At 42.6% G+C, this 20,428-nt stretch overlaps 1 protein-coding gene across 2 annotated transcripts; it reads right to left on the bottom strand.

The window, feature by feature from the left end:
* Positions 1 to 2,693: 2,693 nt before the first annotated feature.
* Positions 2,694 to 19,845, bottom strand: LOC135506015 (E3 ubiquitin-protein ligase RNF217-like). 2 transcript variants are annotated; one of them, XM_064925345.1, is made up of 6 exons: positions 18,611 to 19,845; positions 10,293 to 10,514; positions 9,865 to 10,029; positions 8,833 to 9,034; positions 7,621 to 7,692; positions 2,694 to 7,469 (listed from the first exon to the last, which is right to left on the bottom strand). In XM_064925345.1, the coding sequence occupies exons 1-6, from the start codon at positions 19,589 to 19,591 to the stop codon at positions 7,462 to 7,464; spliced, it is 1,650 nt and encodes a 549-aa protein (XP_064781417.1). In that variant the 5' UTR covers positions 19,592 to 19,845; the 3' UTR covers positions 2,694 to 7,461. The 2 variants fall into 2 exon arrangements, with proteins under 2 accessions (XP_064781417.1, XP_064781416.1); XM_064925344.1 differs by having other exon boundaries at positions 2,694 to 7,067.
* Positions 19,846 to 20,428: the final 583 nt, after the last annotated feature.

Raw genomic sequence — 20,428 nt, 5'->3', positions numbered from 1 at the left:
CTACATCTCTTGTAGTACATTTGTCACAAGATAAATTGAGTAACTTTAACTCCAGATGATTGGGTTACAGTATAATAATAAATAATACTATATCATTTGATTTCACAGATTCAATCAATCCCTTACTCCATGATATACAGTATTTGCTTACAATTATGGCCAGGCAAACAGATACATTTTATTTACTTTTGAAAATTATGCTAAACATATTCATTTTATAAGAAGCAAAACACTTGTTAGAAGATAGTTAGATTCTCAAGACATCAGTCTTTCAGATGCAATGATTGGATGATAGCTGTGAGGGTTAATAAATCAATTCATATTCAACCTGAACTCTTTTATCATTCATACTGTTATGGGGTGGCAGGGTAGCCTAGTGGTTAGAGCATTGGACTAGTAACCGGAAGGTTGCAAGTTCAAATCCCCAAGCTGACAAGTTACAATTCTGTTCCAGCCTAGGCTGTCATTGAAAATAGGATTTGTTCTTAACTGACTTGCCTAGATAAAAAACAAAGCATCCAGCAACACTTATTCTTACCCAGTGGGATCCATCGTACAAGAACAAGTGTTGCTGGATGCTTTTTTAAAAACCTTTATTTAAGGTAGCAGTTGCTCTTTTGACCCATGAGGTGTTTTGGAATAACCTTGCATTTTAGAAGAGAAGTTCACTATTTTACAACTTGATGTTAGATAGTTCCTCACCTGAAAATAGTATATTGGCCAGTAGAAACTAATCCATGGTTCAGTTTTCTTTAAACAGCCATTACAACATTAGCTAACTTTAGCCACTACTAGCTAAAAATATAAGGAAGTGATGATGTGAGCATGTAAAAAAGATGTATGTCCAAATCACCTGAAATGTAATACATATTTGGTTTGATTTTACTTAAAGGTGATTTGGCCATAACATTTTAAAAAACATGCTCACATACCCATCAATTCCATAGATATTTTTCTATCAGTGGCTAAAGTTAGCTGAAGTTAGAGTTTCTCCTGGCCCATAGACTATTTTCAGAACCATCTAACATCAAGTTGTAAAATAGTGAAATTCTCTTTTAAGATGTAATCTTTCCATTAATATAATTTCAAATGAATTTGAAAGATTACATATTTGTTTTGTCTTATCAAGACACCATATGAAATACTGTAATTCACTGGGTGTTTTTCCATATCCCACGCTGGCATGCTATACCAGGGACCAGTGTGGTAGTACTGGTAGCCGAGTTCCTCAATCTGCAGCTCTGCCAAGCCGTATCCTGTCATTAGTAGCAGAGGAGCTCTGTCAACAGGATGTCTGTTTCAGCCGGTACAAAGAGAGAGGAGCACGGCCCCACACAGGAGGAAACAGTCCCCCAGACAGACAAACAGTCCCCCAGACAGTCCCCCAGACAGACAGCAACTCCACTTCACAGAGTGAAACAGGAGGAGGCAGGATATTCAACTGATGGGTGGAATTTTCATTATGATTAACAATTATTCAGATCAGACTCAGAGCTACAATATGTCTGGTACAGATTGGTTTCTTATTGTGGTATGAGGCCTTTGCATTGGCCAGAACAGCAACAAGAGTCTATATTACTATGTAATACTGCTGATGAATAACCACTAACTACAGGCAATTCTCATTAATTGTGTTGTATATTTCATAGCTTTGTCAGCTCTGCTGAGCCTCTTGATAAGGCCCTGTTAAAGAAAAACTCTACCCAAAAACAATGTTTTGGTGTTTGTTTCATTAGTCCATTGTTGATATACTTTCAAAAATGTTTTGCATGTCAGCAATCAAGTTTTCAACATAAATAACTTTTAAAATACAGAAATACAGCCGGTATGATACCTTTTGCATCATGTGCTGTCTTCTTGAACTTGTTTGATATGGAGCCTGTGTATTTACACAGCTGTTCATATCATTCTAAATCACACACAATAAATCATATGATCCTGGTAGGAAGGAAGGAACCAGCTGGGAGCACACAGCATTCTGGTCAAACAAGCATATCTGCGTTCAGGGGCTCGCTCCCTATGCTGGCTCATAGGAGCGTATCTGAGTCCACAGTAGTTGGTTGTTTGAAGACCCTATTGTAACTACTTTCCCATCCCCAGGAGGACTCCACTGGACCTGTGGGTTCATAACCAGCTGGACTCACTTTCTCAGTGGCCATCACAGCCGCAAGGTCAGCTGATCTCAGAGCAATGTACAGAGGAGTAAGCGCAGGCCCCAGTTAGATCACATGAAGTTGGGAAGCAGTGAGCTGTGTTTGCTTCCCAAATGCCCCCATATTCCCTATATAGCGCACTATTTTGACCAGAGCATAATGGGCCCTGGTTAAAAGTAGTGCACTATAAAGGAAAGAGAGTGCCATTTGGGACACATCCTGTGTCTGTCCACCCAGGGAGGATAGAGTGGACACTGGACAGGATAGATAACATAACAGCTTGGCCCTGCTGATGTGGTGTAGGCCACCCTCCTGGGCTATTCTCAGAGGGGGCAACCAAGCACTAATGCAAATGAAGGTGATAACGTTTCCGTAAAAACAACTTCTGAACAGGACATCCTCGTGGATAGAGGGAATGGGGTTCACGAGGGGAAGGGGCAGTGTTCTTTGATAAACTATACATCAAGGCAAGTGCAAGACAGTGTTTTTTGTTGAGCCATCAATTGGTTTTTCTTGGCTGAATAGTACAGGGAGAAGAGAGATGTTTTTGGAATTTCAACCATCACTGTTTAATAACTCTACAATTCCATCTGATAAAAACATACATTAGTTTTCTACAAAACATGAATTACAACAACTGAGAAGATAGTGGTGCAGCAGCATTGAAGACCCACAAACAAAAGTAGAATACAAATCTGTGCATTTGATTTTCATAAACCAACCAATACATGAAATACTACTATCTGTGTTGTTGTAGCTTTGGTAATAACTACTAACTTCTCTATAAACTAATAACTAATAACTTCTCTATAAAGTCAGGAATAACATGGAGATCAAGCATATATCAACAATCTTTGTAAAGGCACCAGGTAATCTTTATGGTAACAACACCTCAATGGCTTTAATAGGGACTTCAGCCAGCCGATAAGCCCCTGGGCAAGTTCAGACATCAGAGGTGAATCACCCACCTGCCCAGACGTCAATTCAATGTGCCAGGTTAAAAGGTAACATGTATACACTAAAAGTGTCATCAAACAATGGCATTTTAATATCCAGGTGATTACTTGATGAGAACAATGGTGATATCATACCTGGTATCTGGTAAGCTCTATCTTTAAAATCATTAAAAAACAAAAACAAACCATTTGTGTGTCAGGCTTTGATCATGTAGCACAGTTGGAGCTAAAGGGGCATGCAGAGAAAGACAGCAGTAGAGAACGTGAACAAAATGCTCCCTGAGAACAATTACAAAAGCCTCATAGATTTCAAATTCTGTTCATGACCTTTGACATTGTGGTAACTGAAGTCGTCACAGGAACTAGAGTGAAGTAGTAACCAAGCTTTCATCCATCTCCATCATCATCCTCACCATATTATGTGTTATTAATAACACATGAATCAATGCAGTGTCTGAATGCCTGATAAATACATTGGCCACGGTGAGAAGATTGGGTAGATAGGGGGAGGTGGACAGGCCCACTGTTGCCAAGTTACAACCTTTAAAGCTGCAGAGAATCCACTATTCACTGGCACAGATCCAGGTCCATTGTGTGCCTTTCAAAAGGGTACTTAAATCAAAGGCCACTGGAAAAAAGTCTAAGAGACATTTGATTATCAGCTGTGATACAAACAATTAAAAATTTTTTTTACTGATGTTGTGCCCAAATTGAATTTGAGAGAAAGCTTAACTAAACATGCCCTATTGTAATCAGTGTTTCAAATTCAAATTGAGAATGGACTATGGTTTATTGTTAATGATATCAAGACACCGGGCTTATACATTTGATGTGAACGGAAACTCCTGACATGACTAATATGAACTTCATAGACACATTCATAAACATATAGCATGTACTGTATGACAATTCCAACTAGATTTAAATAATGGACGACTATGGGAAGGTGATTGTTTCATGCAATCGAGTTGAGCTTGAAAGTGAGTTCCTTAAATAGGCTCATCAAAGTAAATAACAAAACCATGACTTCTCTATCATGGATCTTACTGTACATCTCTCTGTCTGTCCTCCATAGATATCCATGTTTAAATTGAATGGGTTTTAGATATATTCTCACAGCAGACATCTGATATTGACCATTGAAGGAGGCAGAAAATTTGTCAAATGTATATTTTTAAATCAAACACATATATTGCGGCATCATTACTGGGCATGAAACAGCAGTTATTTCAACAGTGCTGTCCCCATTGGGTTTTTTCCAACATGGAAAAAACAAATGTATTTTGTTGACGATGCAAATACCAGTCTGTATGGGCACAGCACTCTGGGGTTGGCAGGGATGGAAGTGGCTGAACGTGTATACGTGTATGGAATGGAACCTTGAATCTCACTAAAACACAAGCACCACTTACAGGGCAGTTTGGGATTGGTCATAAAAATGTACAAATCAATTGCTTGTTGTGTGTAACTATCTACAGGTAACTGCCAAAATAAAGGAACCGCCAACATAGAGTCTGAATAGGGCGTTGGGCGACGACACCATAATAAATTCCATTATTTGGTGGAAAACGCTGTCTCAGGTGTCGCTTCAAAATGTCCCATAAGTGTTCAATAAGGTTGAGATCTGGTGACTGACACACACACACACACACACACACACACACACACACACACACACACACACACACACACACACTCTTTAAACCCCCTATGCTCCTTAAAAGCCTCTTTCAAGGTCACAAAGATCTCTTCTTCTAGCCATGGTAGCCAAAATATTGTGCACTGGGCTTTTTTTTAACCCTAAGCATGAAGGGATGTTAATTGATTAATTAACTTAGGAACCACACTTGTGTTAGTTCTGGGCGATGAGCTGACATTTCTGTTTATTTTCGTTTTTGAGACAACTAATTGACTGAAAATTGGTTCAATTATTTGAATTTCATTTAGTTTTTTTTTCTTTCTGCAATGCGCAAATCAAACATGAACTGTGGGACACTATAGATAGGTGTAGTTTTCCACAGGTCAAAATTCATCATATTTAAGTGCAGAAAGCATGGTAATTAACTATAATGACCAGAATCTTTATACACAACAACTGAAATATTGTATTATAGTAATGTGAATAAAGGATGGTTGAATAAAGGTTGTGTTACTGCATTCAACCCACACAAAACCCACACAAATCTAAATAGAAAACAGTGATTATTTTTCAAAAACCGAACAGAAACCAAACCAACTTCAAAAAGCTCTAATTTGTTCAGCACAAACCTGTGTGGAAGCACCTGGTTTCTATATACAGTGCATTCGGAAGGTATTCAGGCCCCTGACTTTTTCCACATTTAGTTATGTTACGTTATAGATTAAATAGTATTTTCCACCTCATCAATCTACACACAATACCCCATAATGACAGCAAAAATAGGCATGAAATGTGCTATGAAATATCACATTTACATAAGTATTCAGACCCTTTACTCAGTACTTTGTCGAAGCATCTTTGACAGCGATTGAGTGTTCTTGGGTATGATGCTACAAGTTTGGCACACCTGTATTTGGGGAGTTTCTCCCATTTTTCTCTGCAGATCCTCTCAAGCTCTGTCAGGTTGGATTGGGAGCATCGCTGCACAGCTATTTCCAGGCTGGGCCACTCAAGGACATTCAGAGACTTGTCCCGAAGCCACTCCTGCAATTGTCTTGGCTGTGTGCTTAGGGTTGTTGTCCTGTTGGAAGGTGAACCTTCGCCCCAGTCTGAGGTCCTGAGCGCTCTGGAGCAGGTTTTCATCAAGGATCTCTCTGTACTTTGCTCGATTCATATTTCTCTCAATCCTGACTAGTCTCCCAGTCCCTGACGCTGAAAAACATCCCCACAGCATGATGCTGCCACCACCATGCTTCATCATAGGTATGATGCCAGGTTTCTTCCAGATGTGACGTTGGGCATTCAGGTCAAATAGTTCCATCTTGGTTTTATCAGACCAGAGAATGTTGTTTCTCATGGTCTGGAAGTCCTTTAGGTGCCTATTGGCAAACTCCAAGCGGGCTGTCACGTGCCTTTTACTGAGGAGTGGCTTCCATCTGGCCACTTTTCCATAAAGGCCTGATTGGTGGAGTGCTGCAGAAGGTTCTTCTTCTAGAAGGTTCTCCCATCTCCACAGACGAACACTGGAGTTCTGTCAGAGTGACCATCGGGTGATCAATGGAAACAGGATGCATCTGAGCTCAATTTTGAGTCTCAGAGTAAAGGGTCTGAATACTTATGTAAATAACGTATACATTGTTATTTATTTATACATTTGCAAACATTTTGCTGTGTCATTATGGGGTATTGTGTGTAGATTGATGGGGGGAAAATACAATAAGGCTGTAACATAACAAAACGTTGGAAAAGGGAAGGCGTCTGAAAACCTTCTGAATGCACTGCACTTTGTATCCCTCATTTACTCAAGTGTTCCCTTCATTTTGGTAGTTACCTGTATGTACGCACCACAATAAAATCCCTGAAAATGTCATAAATATGCAGGTGCTCAGGGTCCGCAAAAGAATGGTGATAGACTCACCCACACGTCTTCAGTAACTCTTTCCCATTCTACCCAATGTGTTTCTGTTTCACTAGCCATGCTATAGGAGCCCAGACACTGTGGAGGTAAGTTGGGCGGAACAGGAGTAGACTGCTCTGTGAGCCTTTAGATCCACAGGCTGGAGGAGGAGCCACATACAGTGTTGTGGTAGACATGCAGTAGAGAGAGAAGGCCACTGGAAAGCATTGCTCTTCTCAGGCTGTGGATGGAGACCAACCCTCCCCCTCCCCCCAAATCCCTGTGTCCCCTCCCTGGGCTTCGTATCTGGAGCAGTGTCCTGACCACACTGCCATGGTCCTCAGCTCAGTGCCAACGGCCAGTACCCTGGGTGCGCTGCCGTCTCTTCTTACAGATGTAGAAGATAGGAAAAGCCACGAGTCCTGAGGAGAGAGCAGAGTAGGAGAGAACAGGCAGGTTAATATGGAATGGGATCTAAGCTCAGGGAAATGACTGAAGTGACACCTTTCGCAAGGAAGTGTTCACAGTATTGGTGATCGATCAAGGAAATACTTTAATAATCTCAATACTGTTCTGTTGTTTGCACTAGTAACACATTACCTTTGAAAGACGGACAGACAACAGTAAAGATAATTTGTGAGCGGGATTAACAAGTGTCTGTCAACAGCTTTATATCAGTGTGTCATCCTCCCATCGCCCAGTGTAGCAGTGCTATCTGAAGTGGACAAGCAGACACTTAGCTGCTTCTCTCAATTCACACCAAAACACAGATGGCCCTCTCCAGCAGACCACAGCCACTGAACAAGCGGAGTCACACTACATACCTGAACCAAGGGAAAGTAACACATTTCAGATTCTCTAAAGCACCAGCGGTTATGTAATGTTTCATGTTGTTATCTAGGGATTAAAATAGCAGGATTAAAACAGCAGGTAATAGTAGTCGTTCAATGTTAAAAAGGATGTAACAATGCTTACCTATGACCATGGATACTGCTCCGACAACCACCACCAGGACTATGACAACAGGGGCCACCACCACTTTACTCACTGGAATGGGAGGGAGACAGAAGAGACAACACAGATATGGATCAGGGGTCAGGACAATTACATGCATGGAAATGCATGGGGAGGACAGGGCAGTTTGGAATAGCACCTTGGCACATTCACATTCTTAACAGTTTATCAGAGGTCCTGCGGAATTACAGTACACCCAACCTAAATCAAAACAGCCAGTAGCGAGTTATGGGACTACGGTTGAGATAATTCCCATGTTTGTTTTCATTGGCAAGGCTGTTAAAACATGAGAATGGGAGCAGGCAGTGGAGCGTTTGAATGGGAGGTAGAGGGGTTTTTGTAGACCCTTTGAGGGACACATTATCCCACCGTCAGTGTGTGTCAGATGTTTCCATTGGCACCATGCTGGTATCGGACTAACTTTAGCTAACCCCACTCAGGGAGCAACAGCAGAGGCCCTGCATGTCACTACACAAGGCCCTGAGGGAACAACAGATACAGAGCTGCAGTCAGAGCACCTATCGGAGAACTACTGAATCTCTCAGTTGAGCTGTTCACACACCGCAGGCAGAGTCACAAAGACATGGGTCATCTCAGATAAGGAAGTTCTGCTGATAAGGGGTATGCAAATCATCCACTGTGTTGGCAGCTACAGTTTACCGTTATTGTTCTGACTTCAGAGCTGGGGGAAATTACAATGCACTGCAATGCACAATGCAATTTTTAGCATAGGCACTAGACGTATTGTGAAAATGGGTTGTGAACGAGTCATGTCTGCAGCATCAAGCTCGTATATGCTGTTTTGATCATCTTCATTATTGTGTGAACTGATTAAAGAAGATGAAAGGCCACCCACATGGTAATTGAAGTTTATTCGCCGCCCCCGCGTATGTATCTTTCTGAGTCTGACCACAGAGACCAAGGAGGAAAGTCATGGGCAGTGTAACGACTGAATTAAAAGGGAGGCAGAAGGACTGTAAAACTACAGCTGCTAATCAGAGCATCTTTTTAAATCAGGCCTTAAGGGCCTAGTCTAAATATAGTTGTCATATTGTCAGAGGGTACTGATTGCTTGCTTGTCTAATAATATTAACCATGAAATGTAAAGGGAATCCCAAAATGTCCCCTCTATAAAGGGCCTCTGGGTCACGGGCTGAGGCTGGGCAGACTCACCACACACGGACCCCCGGACCAGCCGGCGGAGGTGGGGCTTCTCAGGAAGGTAGCGGTACTTGCAGCCGAACACGCTGAGGTTGGATGTGTGATCCCCGAAGAATCGCAAGTGGCGGTACTTCTCCCCACAGCGGTAGCAGAAGTTGGTGCTGCACTGGGTGCAGTTCATGTGATCGCAGCCCTCCGTCCTCTGAATGTGGATCTGGAGAGAGCGACATGACCTCATGGATGCTCTATAAAGCTTTTATAAGTCGTTGTTCATTTAAAGTGGGACCCTAATTTCTGACCAAATGATTAACTATATGTATCAATTACTAGATTATCAGTCAGCTCAGCGCAGGTATTTCCAGAATAGAAAGTCTTTTGGTTTGGTTCCAAATCAAGGGATAAGAATGGAACATTTTGTCCTGATATCTGAGCATCACTCAACCCCTCTACCTGACTCATGCCGAATGACATTGCATTGAGAGGAGAGTGCTGCCATGGACAGACAGCCAGCTAGCAGCCAACACCTCAGTGAAAGTTCCTTCCAATACCAAAACGAATTAGCAGTACTGTGCTTGTTGCTGTTGCTTTCTAAAAGGCCTCTCACTGTGTATGAAACAAAGAGCTGACGTGGCATACTAAATCTAATTTGGTATTGACTTTCTGCCCAGGACTGAGTCTTATGACTTCATGGAATGCTTCATTTCCAGCCATTGTTACAAGTGGACAGAGGGGGAAAAAGACCTCTGACACTCTCTGTCTCTCTCTCTCCTCTTAGAGAAAAACACACAGAGGACACTGTCATGGCTGTAGAACTATTGAAAAGCACATCTTTAATCATCTTATGTTGTTGACATACAACGCTGGAGAGAAGAGACGGCCCTGTCTCCACCTGCCTAATCAAGCGAACACCCTTTAGGACCATGTGGGAAGGCCTCCTATATCATCGTTTTGGCTGCAGAACTGTCAACCACAATCTTCTTCCAGTAGCTATGTTAACTATCAAGGTTTGCTATTATTCTCCACTCTCCTGGCTCTGTCACCCACCTTGCAGTGGGGGCACTTCTGGGCGTTCCTCTGGCCGTGCTCGATGATGCTGGCCCAATGATGCAGCAGCTTGTCCCCTTTCCTGTAGTCCCGGCACTTCAGGCCCTCGTGCCAGGGGGCGTGGCATTTGAAGCACCACACAAAATGGCACTTTGTGCACTGGATCTGCAGAGGCATAGACATGTGATTGGCTAGATAGAGACATGGCGTATAAGAGGCATAGATTTGGTGAGAAGAACTGAAGTGCCTGCATGGACTAAAACCTCCCTCATTAATGATACATGAAAAAGCACTTTGTCCGTGATTCAAGAAACCTAAACATTTTCCCAAGAATTACAAACAGCAGAGGCCCTGTTCTCACCTTGTACTTGTGCTCAGTCATGCTGTATAATATCTGATCTCAGAACAGTACAGGCCCTCTCTCTCACCTTGTATTTGTGCTCTGCCCTGCTGGGGGTGTGTCCTTTCAGCGAGGTGAACTGGCTGCACTGGGGACAGGGTTTGGTGCTAGAGTCAATCTGGCTCAGCTCCAGGAAGTATTTGTATTTGGCCACTTCCTCACTGCCCAGGTGGGACACCACCAGGCTCTCCTCCAGGTAACCACTGCACTCTGTGATGGGGCACACGATGTCCACTCTGCCCACCCTGACCTGGGGGACACATAGACATAACACAGGGATCAATTGAGAGAGATGTGAATGCTTTATGACAAATTAGGATAAACAAATAATAAGACAATTGTCGTAAGTTGCATACAAACACAATGCCATTGGCCCTAGATCCGGTAATAAAATATTGTCGATACATTTCGCTACTGGATTGCATGTGTGTTATGTAGGTGAAGGGTAAACAGAATACACAAGCAAATACTACAGTGTACAGTCAATTCAGTACGGAACATACATTTCCTGGGTGGAACTGTACAAGGAAAAGTTATTTACCAGAAATTGAGCGGTACGGTCTGTTGTTACCCTAATCCCCCTATAAGAGATACTGTGGCGTGTGAGAGAATGTGCCTTGGAAGGCTTCCATGAACCACGATTGACTTTGCTAGTCATTTTAGTCATTTTGCAGACGCCCTTATCTAGAGCAACTTACAGGAGCTATTAGGGTTAAGTGCCTTGCTCAAGGGCACATCAACAGATTTTTCCACCTAGCCGAATCGGGGATTCAAACCAGCGACACTTCAGTTCCTGGCCCAACACTGTTAACCGCTAAGCTATCTGCCACCCCATAGTCATAACACTACTACAACAGTGGAAAACTACAGAGGAAAAAGGGCCCAGTACGCCTCAGTGGGAGTCTTAGCATTAGCCTCATGAGTACACCCCACCATCACTTCTCCCCCTCCCATGTAGAGCTCCAGGACACCCTTGCTCCAGGCACAGTGGGTCCTCTCCAGGGTGCTCCTCACAGGGCATGGTGCAGACAGACGGGTAGGCCCCGGATTAGCACATTGCTGCTGATCTGAGCTGAGTAATCCCCTCCTGGCTGGGCCTGTAGTACATGTCTATACAGTAGACTAGAGAGTGATGCAGCACAGCTCTGGAGTAATGCCCAGCAGACTCTTTTCACTATGACAGCCTGGCCCCTGGCCCTATGGACCCTGTTCCTGCACTATAAAACATTATAGTTGTTTTGACAGTATTATATAATAAAACTAACAGTAAAGTACCATATTAAATATTTACAGAAAATTGACGTAAATGACAATGCGGTCTGAATGATCTTAGGCGTAAATGTTAAATCATACCATAAATGGTTGCATGGTACTGTTGTGTCTGGCTCATTAACATATTTTGAAGTGTGCCGTGTTGAGGCTACATTTGTGCCACCCTTTAGATAGAATGCTGCACTAATTTAACTGATATGTGGTCGTTGTGCCCTAACAATTAAATGTGTATAGGGAACAGATTTGAGTGGCAGCAAGTCTCAGACCTTTAATGTTTGAGTATCTGCATTGTCCTTCGGTCTGTTTTGCCCTTTAGTAATTTCCAGCTTGGATGCCTTTGTTAAGGCCTCTAGAAGTGCAAGTGATAGGAAACACATTAGGTATTTTAAATCACTTTCACTTCTAGAGGCCTTAACAAATGCTCCCAAAGTGGTATTCATATGTAAACACAATAACTAGCAGCCAACCTGATTGCTCCACTGCCATGCAATTACGGTAAAATACTGTACAATACAAACCCCATCACTCTTCAATTAATTTTGTATTAATTTATCCATTCATTAATTCATTTGTTACAATTGCCATAATAAGATTATAGTTGTTTTACAATAACTTACGGGCAGCCAGTTGCCTGTAAGTTACCATAAAAACAAAGGCAAAAAAGATTCCAGTAACACTATTGGATACCATACAATATGGTAACATTATGTACCTTTTTACAGTAACTTACAGGCCTAGCCTGTAAAAACAACACAAAATGATTTACAGTGTGGCCCTGTACTCTCCTCAGGCCCAGGCTGTGCACTCTGTTCTGCTCTCGGGGTTGCTCAACACAGCACAGCTATTGTTGTCCAATGAGCTCACATATGTTATCGCATCAGAAGTACATAGGCCTAAAGTGACAACAAGCAGAACAGTTTTTTGAGGTAGCTGATTGAATATTTTCTAGAAAGAGCAGTCCCAGTGCAAGTGAGATATGAATAACACACATTGCTCTTTCTCAGAACCATGACATCAGCCAACTCAACCAGCCTCCATTTCACATTTTAGTCATTTAGCAGACCCTCTTATCCAGAGCAACTTACAGAAATGAGTGCATACATTTTTGTACTGGTCCACCGTGGGAATTGAACCCACAACCCTGGCGTTGCAAGCGCCATGCCCTACCAACTGAGCCACACAAGACCAACTGACTAGACAAAAGAACCCATATTAACTAAACTATTATTCTTCTAATAATATGTCTTGTCCATTGTACTGTAACTGTGTGTGGGCACCAGCATGCTATATCTACTGTGTGTGTAAATAAAAGGAAGTGAATGGAAGGACAGTTTATGTTGTGACTTGCACTGGGAAGTCTATCTTCTAAAGCTGCACAGACAAGGTCACAGGCTTAGGACTAGCTAGGCTGTGACACTGATGAGACGGTCAGTAAGAGAGTTGCCACCTGTGAACGTCGTGCCCAGTGATGAGGGTGTGAAGGAGTCCCATAGGGAAACCCTGAGCCCACCTCTACACCCATCAACCAGGCCAAAGGACAGTGGCCCTGACAGCCAACACAGCAGGGACACTGGAGCTGTGGCAAGATGCAAAAAATATATACACTAACATCTCCCTTCCCTTCTGCCCTCCAAGAGCAGTGCCCCTGGATTACACCAGGGCATAACATCTGTGGTCAAGTGGTGTGTGTATGTGTACACCTAGTATAACAGTCCTGCTGCTTCAGAGCCATAGCCAAACAGAGGAGACACTGTAGTCCACCACAGCCTCACAGAGAAATGAATGAGCGTTCTCCAGGAGTGCGTTCTCATCCCTTTATTAGGTCTAATTTGAGTTCTGATTTTAAAGATGACCAGAGGTGCAGACTAACGTCATCAGGCAGAACGCTTCTGTCCTCAGACTACAACGTTGGTCCTGAGGTAGAGCTCTCTTTCGCACGCGGATGCAGAAATGCACACACGTTACATTATATTATCCCATTTCCCCTAACTCTAACCCAAACCCATACCATAACCCAAATTTGAACCCCTTACCCTAATTGTAACCCCTAAGCTTAAAATAACCTTAAGGACATTTGGGGATTTTAGGTCCCCACAAGGATCGAACCAACACACACACACATTATGTTATTATACCTGGCCTGATGACTCCTTGCTGTCCCCAGTCCACCAGGTCGTGCTGCTGTTTCAACTGTTCTGCCTGCGGCTATGGAACCCTGACCTGTTCACTGCACGTACTACCTGTCCCTGACCTGCTGTTATCAACTCTCTAGAGACAGCAGGAGCGGTAGAATTTCTCTGAATGATCGGCTATGAAAAGCCAACTGACATTTACTCCTGAGGTGCTGACCTGTTTCACCCTCTACAACCACTGTGATTATTATTATTTGACCCTGCTGGTCATCTATGAACATTTGAACATCTTGGCCATGTTCTGTTATAATCTCCACCCGGCACAGCCAGTAGAGAACTGGCCACCCCTCATAGCCTGGTCCCTCTCTAGGTCTCTTCCTAGGTTCTGGCCTTTCTAGGGAGTTTTTTTCTAGCCACTGTGCTTCTACATGTGCATTGCTTGCTGTTTGGGGTTTTAGACTGGGTTTCTGTACAGCACTTTGTGACATCAGCTGATGTAAGAAGGGCTTTATAAATACATTTGATTTTGATTGAAGTAGACAATACATGGCTCAACAATGATAGTGCTCATCAGTCTAGTTAGGGACCACACATGTTGTGTTAAATGTGCCAACACAGTGATTGTGTTAAAAGTAAAACAATGTGTTGTTCCTAACTAGACACATGGATGTGTAAAAAAAAAAATGACACAACACACGAACATTCAGAAAGCAATGATAAGGACAGCCATGTAGCTATATTATATGAATAATTCGCCATTTAAATTAGGCTTTTTAAAATGCAGTGTATTTTTTGCACTCAAGACATGGTGAGGGATTGAACTGGAGTGATAGTCATATTTCCATCCCTCTGCAGGCAGCATCACATCAATGAAGACAAGAGCACACAGCCTATTCATGAGACTGGAAGACATGCAGGCGTTTGTAATCATAATGACATTAAGACTTTATAAACAATGGGTTTGAATCATTACAGGCAAACCAGCTATGAGAAGTCCTCAAGAAAAGAGGGAAAGAATAGATACTGTAGGACAGGACTGAGGAGCTAGTAGGTATTCTTCAACCCCACATCGGTTGAGACAGAACACTTACACCAGGGGTATTCAACCAGGGGTCCCTGGCCACTTAGGGGTCCGCTGAAGTACTGCAGGGAAGGGGAGAATGGATGTTTTATATGTTTTATTATTCCAATGGTTTTATGACTATCACTAAAAACAACCGAATAAATAAATGTAGAATGATATACGTTCCTACAGTAAGAGTAGAATCTCTTCTTTCTAATGAAGTCAACTTTATTTTTCAACTCCCAATATTGAGCCAAATACACACATTGTAGCCAGTTACACTCACTAGAGTATCTGACATAGGCTTTGATTAAGCACCGGCGAATAGGCTACCAGCGAGGCAAGTGCCGCTGGCAGCAGGTAAGCTTTTTTGACTTGGACATACATTTTTGCTAACTAACCTTTGTTTAACCAGCTAAACAGCTGCTCTAAGTGAAAATATGTTTGGAGTTACCTTTCTAGCTATCATTCACTTGGTGATAAGACAGAAAATGTTTTGCTAACATATGATGTGGGTCCCTGGGTTGCCGGTTTGCCTGGGAGGGGGCCCCTGGGCAAGAAAAGGTTGAAGACCTGTGACATAGATCAATAACTGGACAGTTTTTGGTAGAGTAACAAGGCCTTTTTTTCCCACTGTTTCAGTGTTCATTAGATCCCTAGAACATAAAGCATGGAAGGCCTGCAACTCCTTGAGTTGTATAATGTATATAGATCACTGGAAAAGCTTAGAAACCAGAACACCAGAAGTGTTAGAGCATTTGAGCCCAAAAGAGCCAACAGCAAATCCTTTAAAACAGGTTTAATACCTGAAATGCATTAGGCATGACAGACACGTGAACATGGAGGAAACTGGAGCTGTAACAGTCCCTATCCTGACCCCGAGACAGATGAGTCAGCGACTCAATTGGATTTGAAAGCCAAGGAACAGTCTGCAATCTGATGCTACCTGATGACAATAACAAGATCCCTCTAGGTCAGGGGTCTTAAACAGGTCGATCTCGAGCTACCAGTAGCTCACAGCTACATACACTACATGACCAACAGTATGTGGACACCTGCTCGTCGAACATCTCATTCTAAAATCATGGGCCTTAATATGGAGAAAGTCCCCCTTTGCTGCTATAACAGCCTCCACTCTTCTAGGAAGGCTTTCCACTAGATGTAGGAACATTACTCCATTCAGCCACAAGAGCATTAGTGAGGTCGGGCACTGATGTTGGGTGATTAGGCCTGCCTCGCAGTCTGCGTTCCAATTCATCCCAGAGGTGTTCGATGTGGTTGAGATTAGGGCTCTGTGCAGGCCAGTCAAGTTATTCCACAATGAACTCAACAAACCATTTCTGTATTTTTGTCCATTGGACTGCCAGATTGCGAAGCGCGATTCATCACTCCAGAGAGCGTTTCCACTGCTCAGACTCCAATGGCAGCAAGTTTTATACCACTTCTGCCGACGCTTGGCATTGCGCATGGTGATCTTAGGCTTGTGTGCCACTGCTCGGCCATGGAAACCCATTTCACAAAGCTCCCGATGAACAGTTATTGTGCTGACGTTGCTTCCAGAGGCAGTTTGGAACTTGGTAGTGAGTGTTGCAACCAAGAACAGATCATTTTTATGCGCTACTCGCTTCTGCAGTCCAGTTCTGTGAGCTTGTGTGACCTAACACTTCGCGGGTGAGCTGTTGTTGCTCCTAGACGTTTCCACTTCACAATAAGAGCACTTACAGTTGACCAGGGCAACTCTAGCAGGGCAGAAATTTGATGAACTGTCTCATTGGAAAGGTGGCATCCTATGACAGTGCCACATTGAATGTCACTGAGCTCTTCAGTAAGACCATTCTACTGCAAATGTTTGTGTATGGAGATTGTATGGTTGTATGTTCAATTTTATACACCTGTCAGCAACGGGTGTGGCTAAAATAGCCAAATCCACTAATTTGAAGTTGTGTCCACTTACTTTTGAATATATAATGTATGAGTAGCTCACCAAACAATTCAGAAAGTACATAACATTTATGTTTTCCACAGAAAACTGTCAAACAAATCTCACAGGTATCAGACACCACAATCTCCCAACTACTGCCACTATTGGCTTAAAAAGCCAAACCTAACACAATTCATTTCCAGAAATATTGCCCCGGTTATTATATCATTCCGTGCGTAGGCAGTAGATGTGATAACCATCTTGTGGTTAGACAGAAATACATTTCCCAAAACCATTCCTCACTCGCTAGATGCACAATTAAAGGGTTAGATGCACATTTAAGTCGAAATTACAGTCCAAAAAATCTTCCAGATCTAAAATTGTTTTTCTTCTGATGTGATTTAAGCAGACATGGACTCAGAACATACAATTTTGTTTTTTCTCTATGAACAATTGTAATTTTGCGAGTATAAAAAACCCCCCAAAAAAACAGGAAGAAAAAGAAAACATAATTTGGGAAAATATAAAACGATTTTATAGAGCTCCCCCTTAGAGTTGTTTATTACCATTATTTGACCAGGTATATTGACAGAAAACATACTGTACAAGAGAAAGTAGTGCACCAAGGACACCGGGAAGAGTTGCAGGAGAGTGGGGAAGAAAAGAATGAGCTAAAAAAAAATGCTTGCAACATGTTACATTATTTAAAAGTAGCTCTCATGCTAGAAAATGTTGGAGACCCCTGGTCTAGGTGGACAACTGATGTTGTCTTCAGAGATAACACACCGCGGCATGCATCCTCCAGAGGTAGAGAAGTGTGATTTCACTAGGTTCTAGAGACAGAGCTCTGTGATTAAGCTATCAATTAAAGCCACACACAACCTCTCCCTCCGCTGCTGCCATCAGCCACAAGGAAAGACAGCGCTCAGCACACCCACCTCCCTCTGCCAACAAATTCATTCTGCAGGCAGTCAGTGCCTTCCCTGATGTCGCAATTTCTTTTGTCACCCTGCATTTGTTTTAATAATTTACAGACTCCCTTTCTGTGTATACCGACCACAGACACCACACACTGGTTATCTGCGTTGGACATCCATAGAAACTGTATTAAGTCATTCCACACTGAATTAAAGGATAGACAGACATCGTCTGATACAATCTCTGGGAAAAGCCTTGCTTATCCTTTCACTTTACACCCAGTTGCACCGAGTTAGGCCTCGTCATCCTGTTGAATTCCACAGCGCAGCACAGTTGCAGATTGTTCCTTGTGAGATGAGTCAGTTGGCTCAGAAAGCAGGAAGCACATGACTTCCCTAAACAAAGATAACAATGGCCGAGGCAGTACTGGTACAACACAATGGGCTATCCCTTCCATCCCTTCTCTCCAAGCAGCCCAGCAAAATACTGACATTTAGGCCCAACACTAAGATGGGAAAGTGTTCAACCTGTTTTTTTCATCACTATACTAGCCTACATCCCAATTACTTGGCACTCCTCCAGGCTGTAGCAGGAGACAGACCATCTGACTGGGTGTTCCTCAGGTAGTCGAGCACATGGTGCACAGTGTAATACTAGATCCCAGTGCTCTCCCTGCAGGTGTTCCTCTGCGTGGTAACTGAGCACATGGACCAGGGCTCCCATTGGGTTCCTTCAGAAGGACACAGCAAGCCAGCTGTCGACAGACCACAACATCTGCACCCAGATACACTATTAACATGCCAAATGAGCTGGAGAGGATCTTAAATTAACACAAAGCAATCCAATGGGTGTAGACGTACATTTGTGTTGTGAAAACAAAAATGTATCAAAACAGGTGGGCCTACAAGTGCCATAAATGTATGTTATATATATAAATATATATATATAGGCCCCATCGTGTTTTGTGTCAGCGTGTCTATTGCGCACACACCCACCAAGAAGGCTTGATAACATAGACAATTGGGATACCAGGCCTTTACCTGTGAAATGATGTATATTTTCAGGCATTCTTCACAGACAGCCTTCTTGCAACAAAGTAACGGCTTTATGTGTGTGTCGTCCAGACAGATGCGACATGCCAAAACAACTGATTCATTGTAATCCCCGTTGTAAAAGTTGTTCAGAGTTCTAGGATCAACCAGGTTCGGTAGGGTATATGGATCGGAAACGGTGTGGTGGCCCATTTCCAGATTGCTCTGCTGCCGCAAATCTGTGGATGGCTTTGTAATGACGTTTGATGTTGACGGAGTTATCGCCCCATTATATTGGTTTTCTCCGGTATTGTCAGCTGGTTTCCTGTAGTTATCGTTTGCAATACAGTATACAGTACAGTAAACATGTTCCTTTAACTGTACGACATCGTCGTCAGCCCCGCTACTTTCACAAATATCGTCAGAATATGTTACATCAACTTCATTAAAATCGGATGACGTTAATCCCTCTGTGTGATCTGCGATTTGCTCTTTTACATTCGTTTCACTGCCAATTGACTTTTCAAGGTCCACATGATCAATTCGTTCATTTAAAACTATTTCTACCATGGCATCCTCTGGGTGTTTTTGGTCATCTGCTGAATTGTTTTTGAAATTCGTAGGGGATCTCGTCGTCCCGAAATTCCTCCTCAAAATATCCACTGCAGTCGGTTTTTTGAAACTGTATCCCTCAACATTTTCTTTACTACCGGTTCTCGTAACCCTGTGTGTGTGCGTCTCCAAAATCCCATCACCGTCTCGTGTTTGGATCTTTGTTTCCCTGACATCTTGAATAAAATCTGTGCCTGATGTCTCAACTTTATCAAGCATTTCTGAAGGATTGCAGACTGTCTCTTCGTCATATCTGCTGACAAAACTCGGCATTTTACACGTAAACACATTCAGAGTAATGTGTTTATCTTCCATTCCCAAGGTGCAACTCCCCATGCACGCTCTACCTCTTCTCCAACTCCAGATACTAACAAACATAACAAAACAAAACCCAAGTGAGGTGTATTTCTGCTTCCGGGGCTGCGTGTGGGAGAAAATAAATCCGTAACGTTGTAGCTGTTTGACTTGCAACCTGTACGCGCGCCAGCTCGTTGGCTGTGAAATAACAACGCATTTGTTGATTAAAAAAAAAGCAAGGTAAGAGTCAGATGCATATCCATCTATTACTGTTAAGCAACGTTAATAGTGTCGTCTCTGGGGATCCTTGGACGCTTGCCTGCCCAGCAACAGGCTACCACCAACCAAGGTAGAATCAATCTAGGACTGTATGACCTGTGATTTACGTCCATTGCCCACAAAGGGCGCATCAAATCTATGGACGCAACTCATACAAGTCACGAGGGTAACCTTTTTATTCCACAAAGTGAGAAACACCTTACGTCAAGCATTGAGGAATAATACACTATACCAATTATAATATCCATATTTGGTGAGATTATAATACATTCTACCATTGCAGTTTCCAATGTCAATAGTCTGGCTGAATGACATTATCAATAAAACAATGAATATTCAAAATCAGAAAGTTATGGCATTTCATTTCACAACTGACTATATTTTTTCAATGCATTTATTTCCCATGGGGGTTTAACCTTCAGCCAATAATTGTTTAGATATGAATCTACAGTATTCTCAGCAAAACACTGAAATATCATCATAAATATTTTTTGGGGTCCAGTGCAACAACAACAGTCAACAGTAGAGGGTAGTAGAGTCTAACATAACAACACAACATGGGCATTTTCATTTAGGATTTGGAACTGCAAAAGAAGAAACGTAAAAAAGTAAGACAAGCATATGCGCTGACTGTGCAGT

The sequence above is a fragment of the Oncorhynchus masou genome, chromosome 19 (assembly GCF_036934945.1).
Source record: "Oncorhynchus masou masou isolate Uvic2021 chromosome 19, UVic_Omas_1.1, whole genome shotgun sequence".
In the NCBI taxonomy this organism is placed as follows: Eukaryota; Metazoa; Chordata; class Actinopteri; order Salmoniformes; family Salmonidae; genus Oncorhynchus; species Oncorhynchus masou.
Note: the sequence above shows the minus strand (reverse complement) of the source record. Positions and strands in the feature narration are given on the sequence as shown.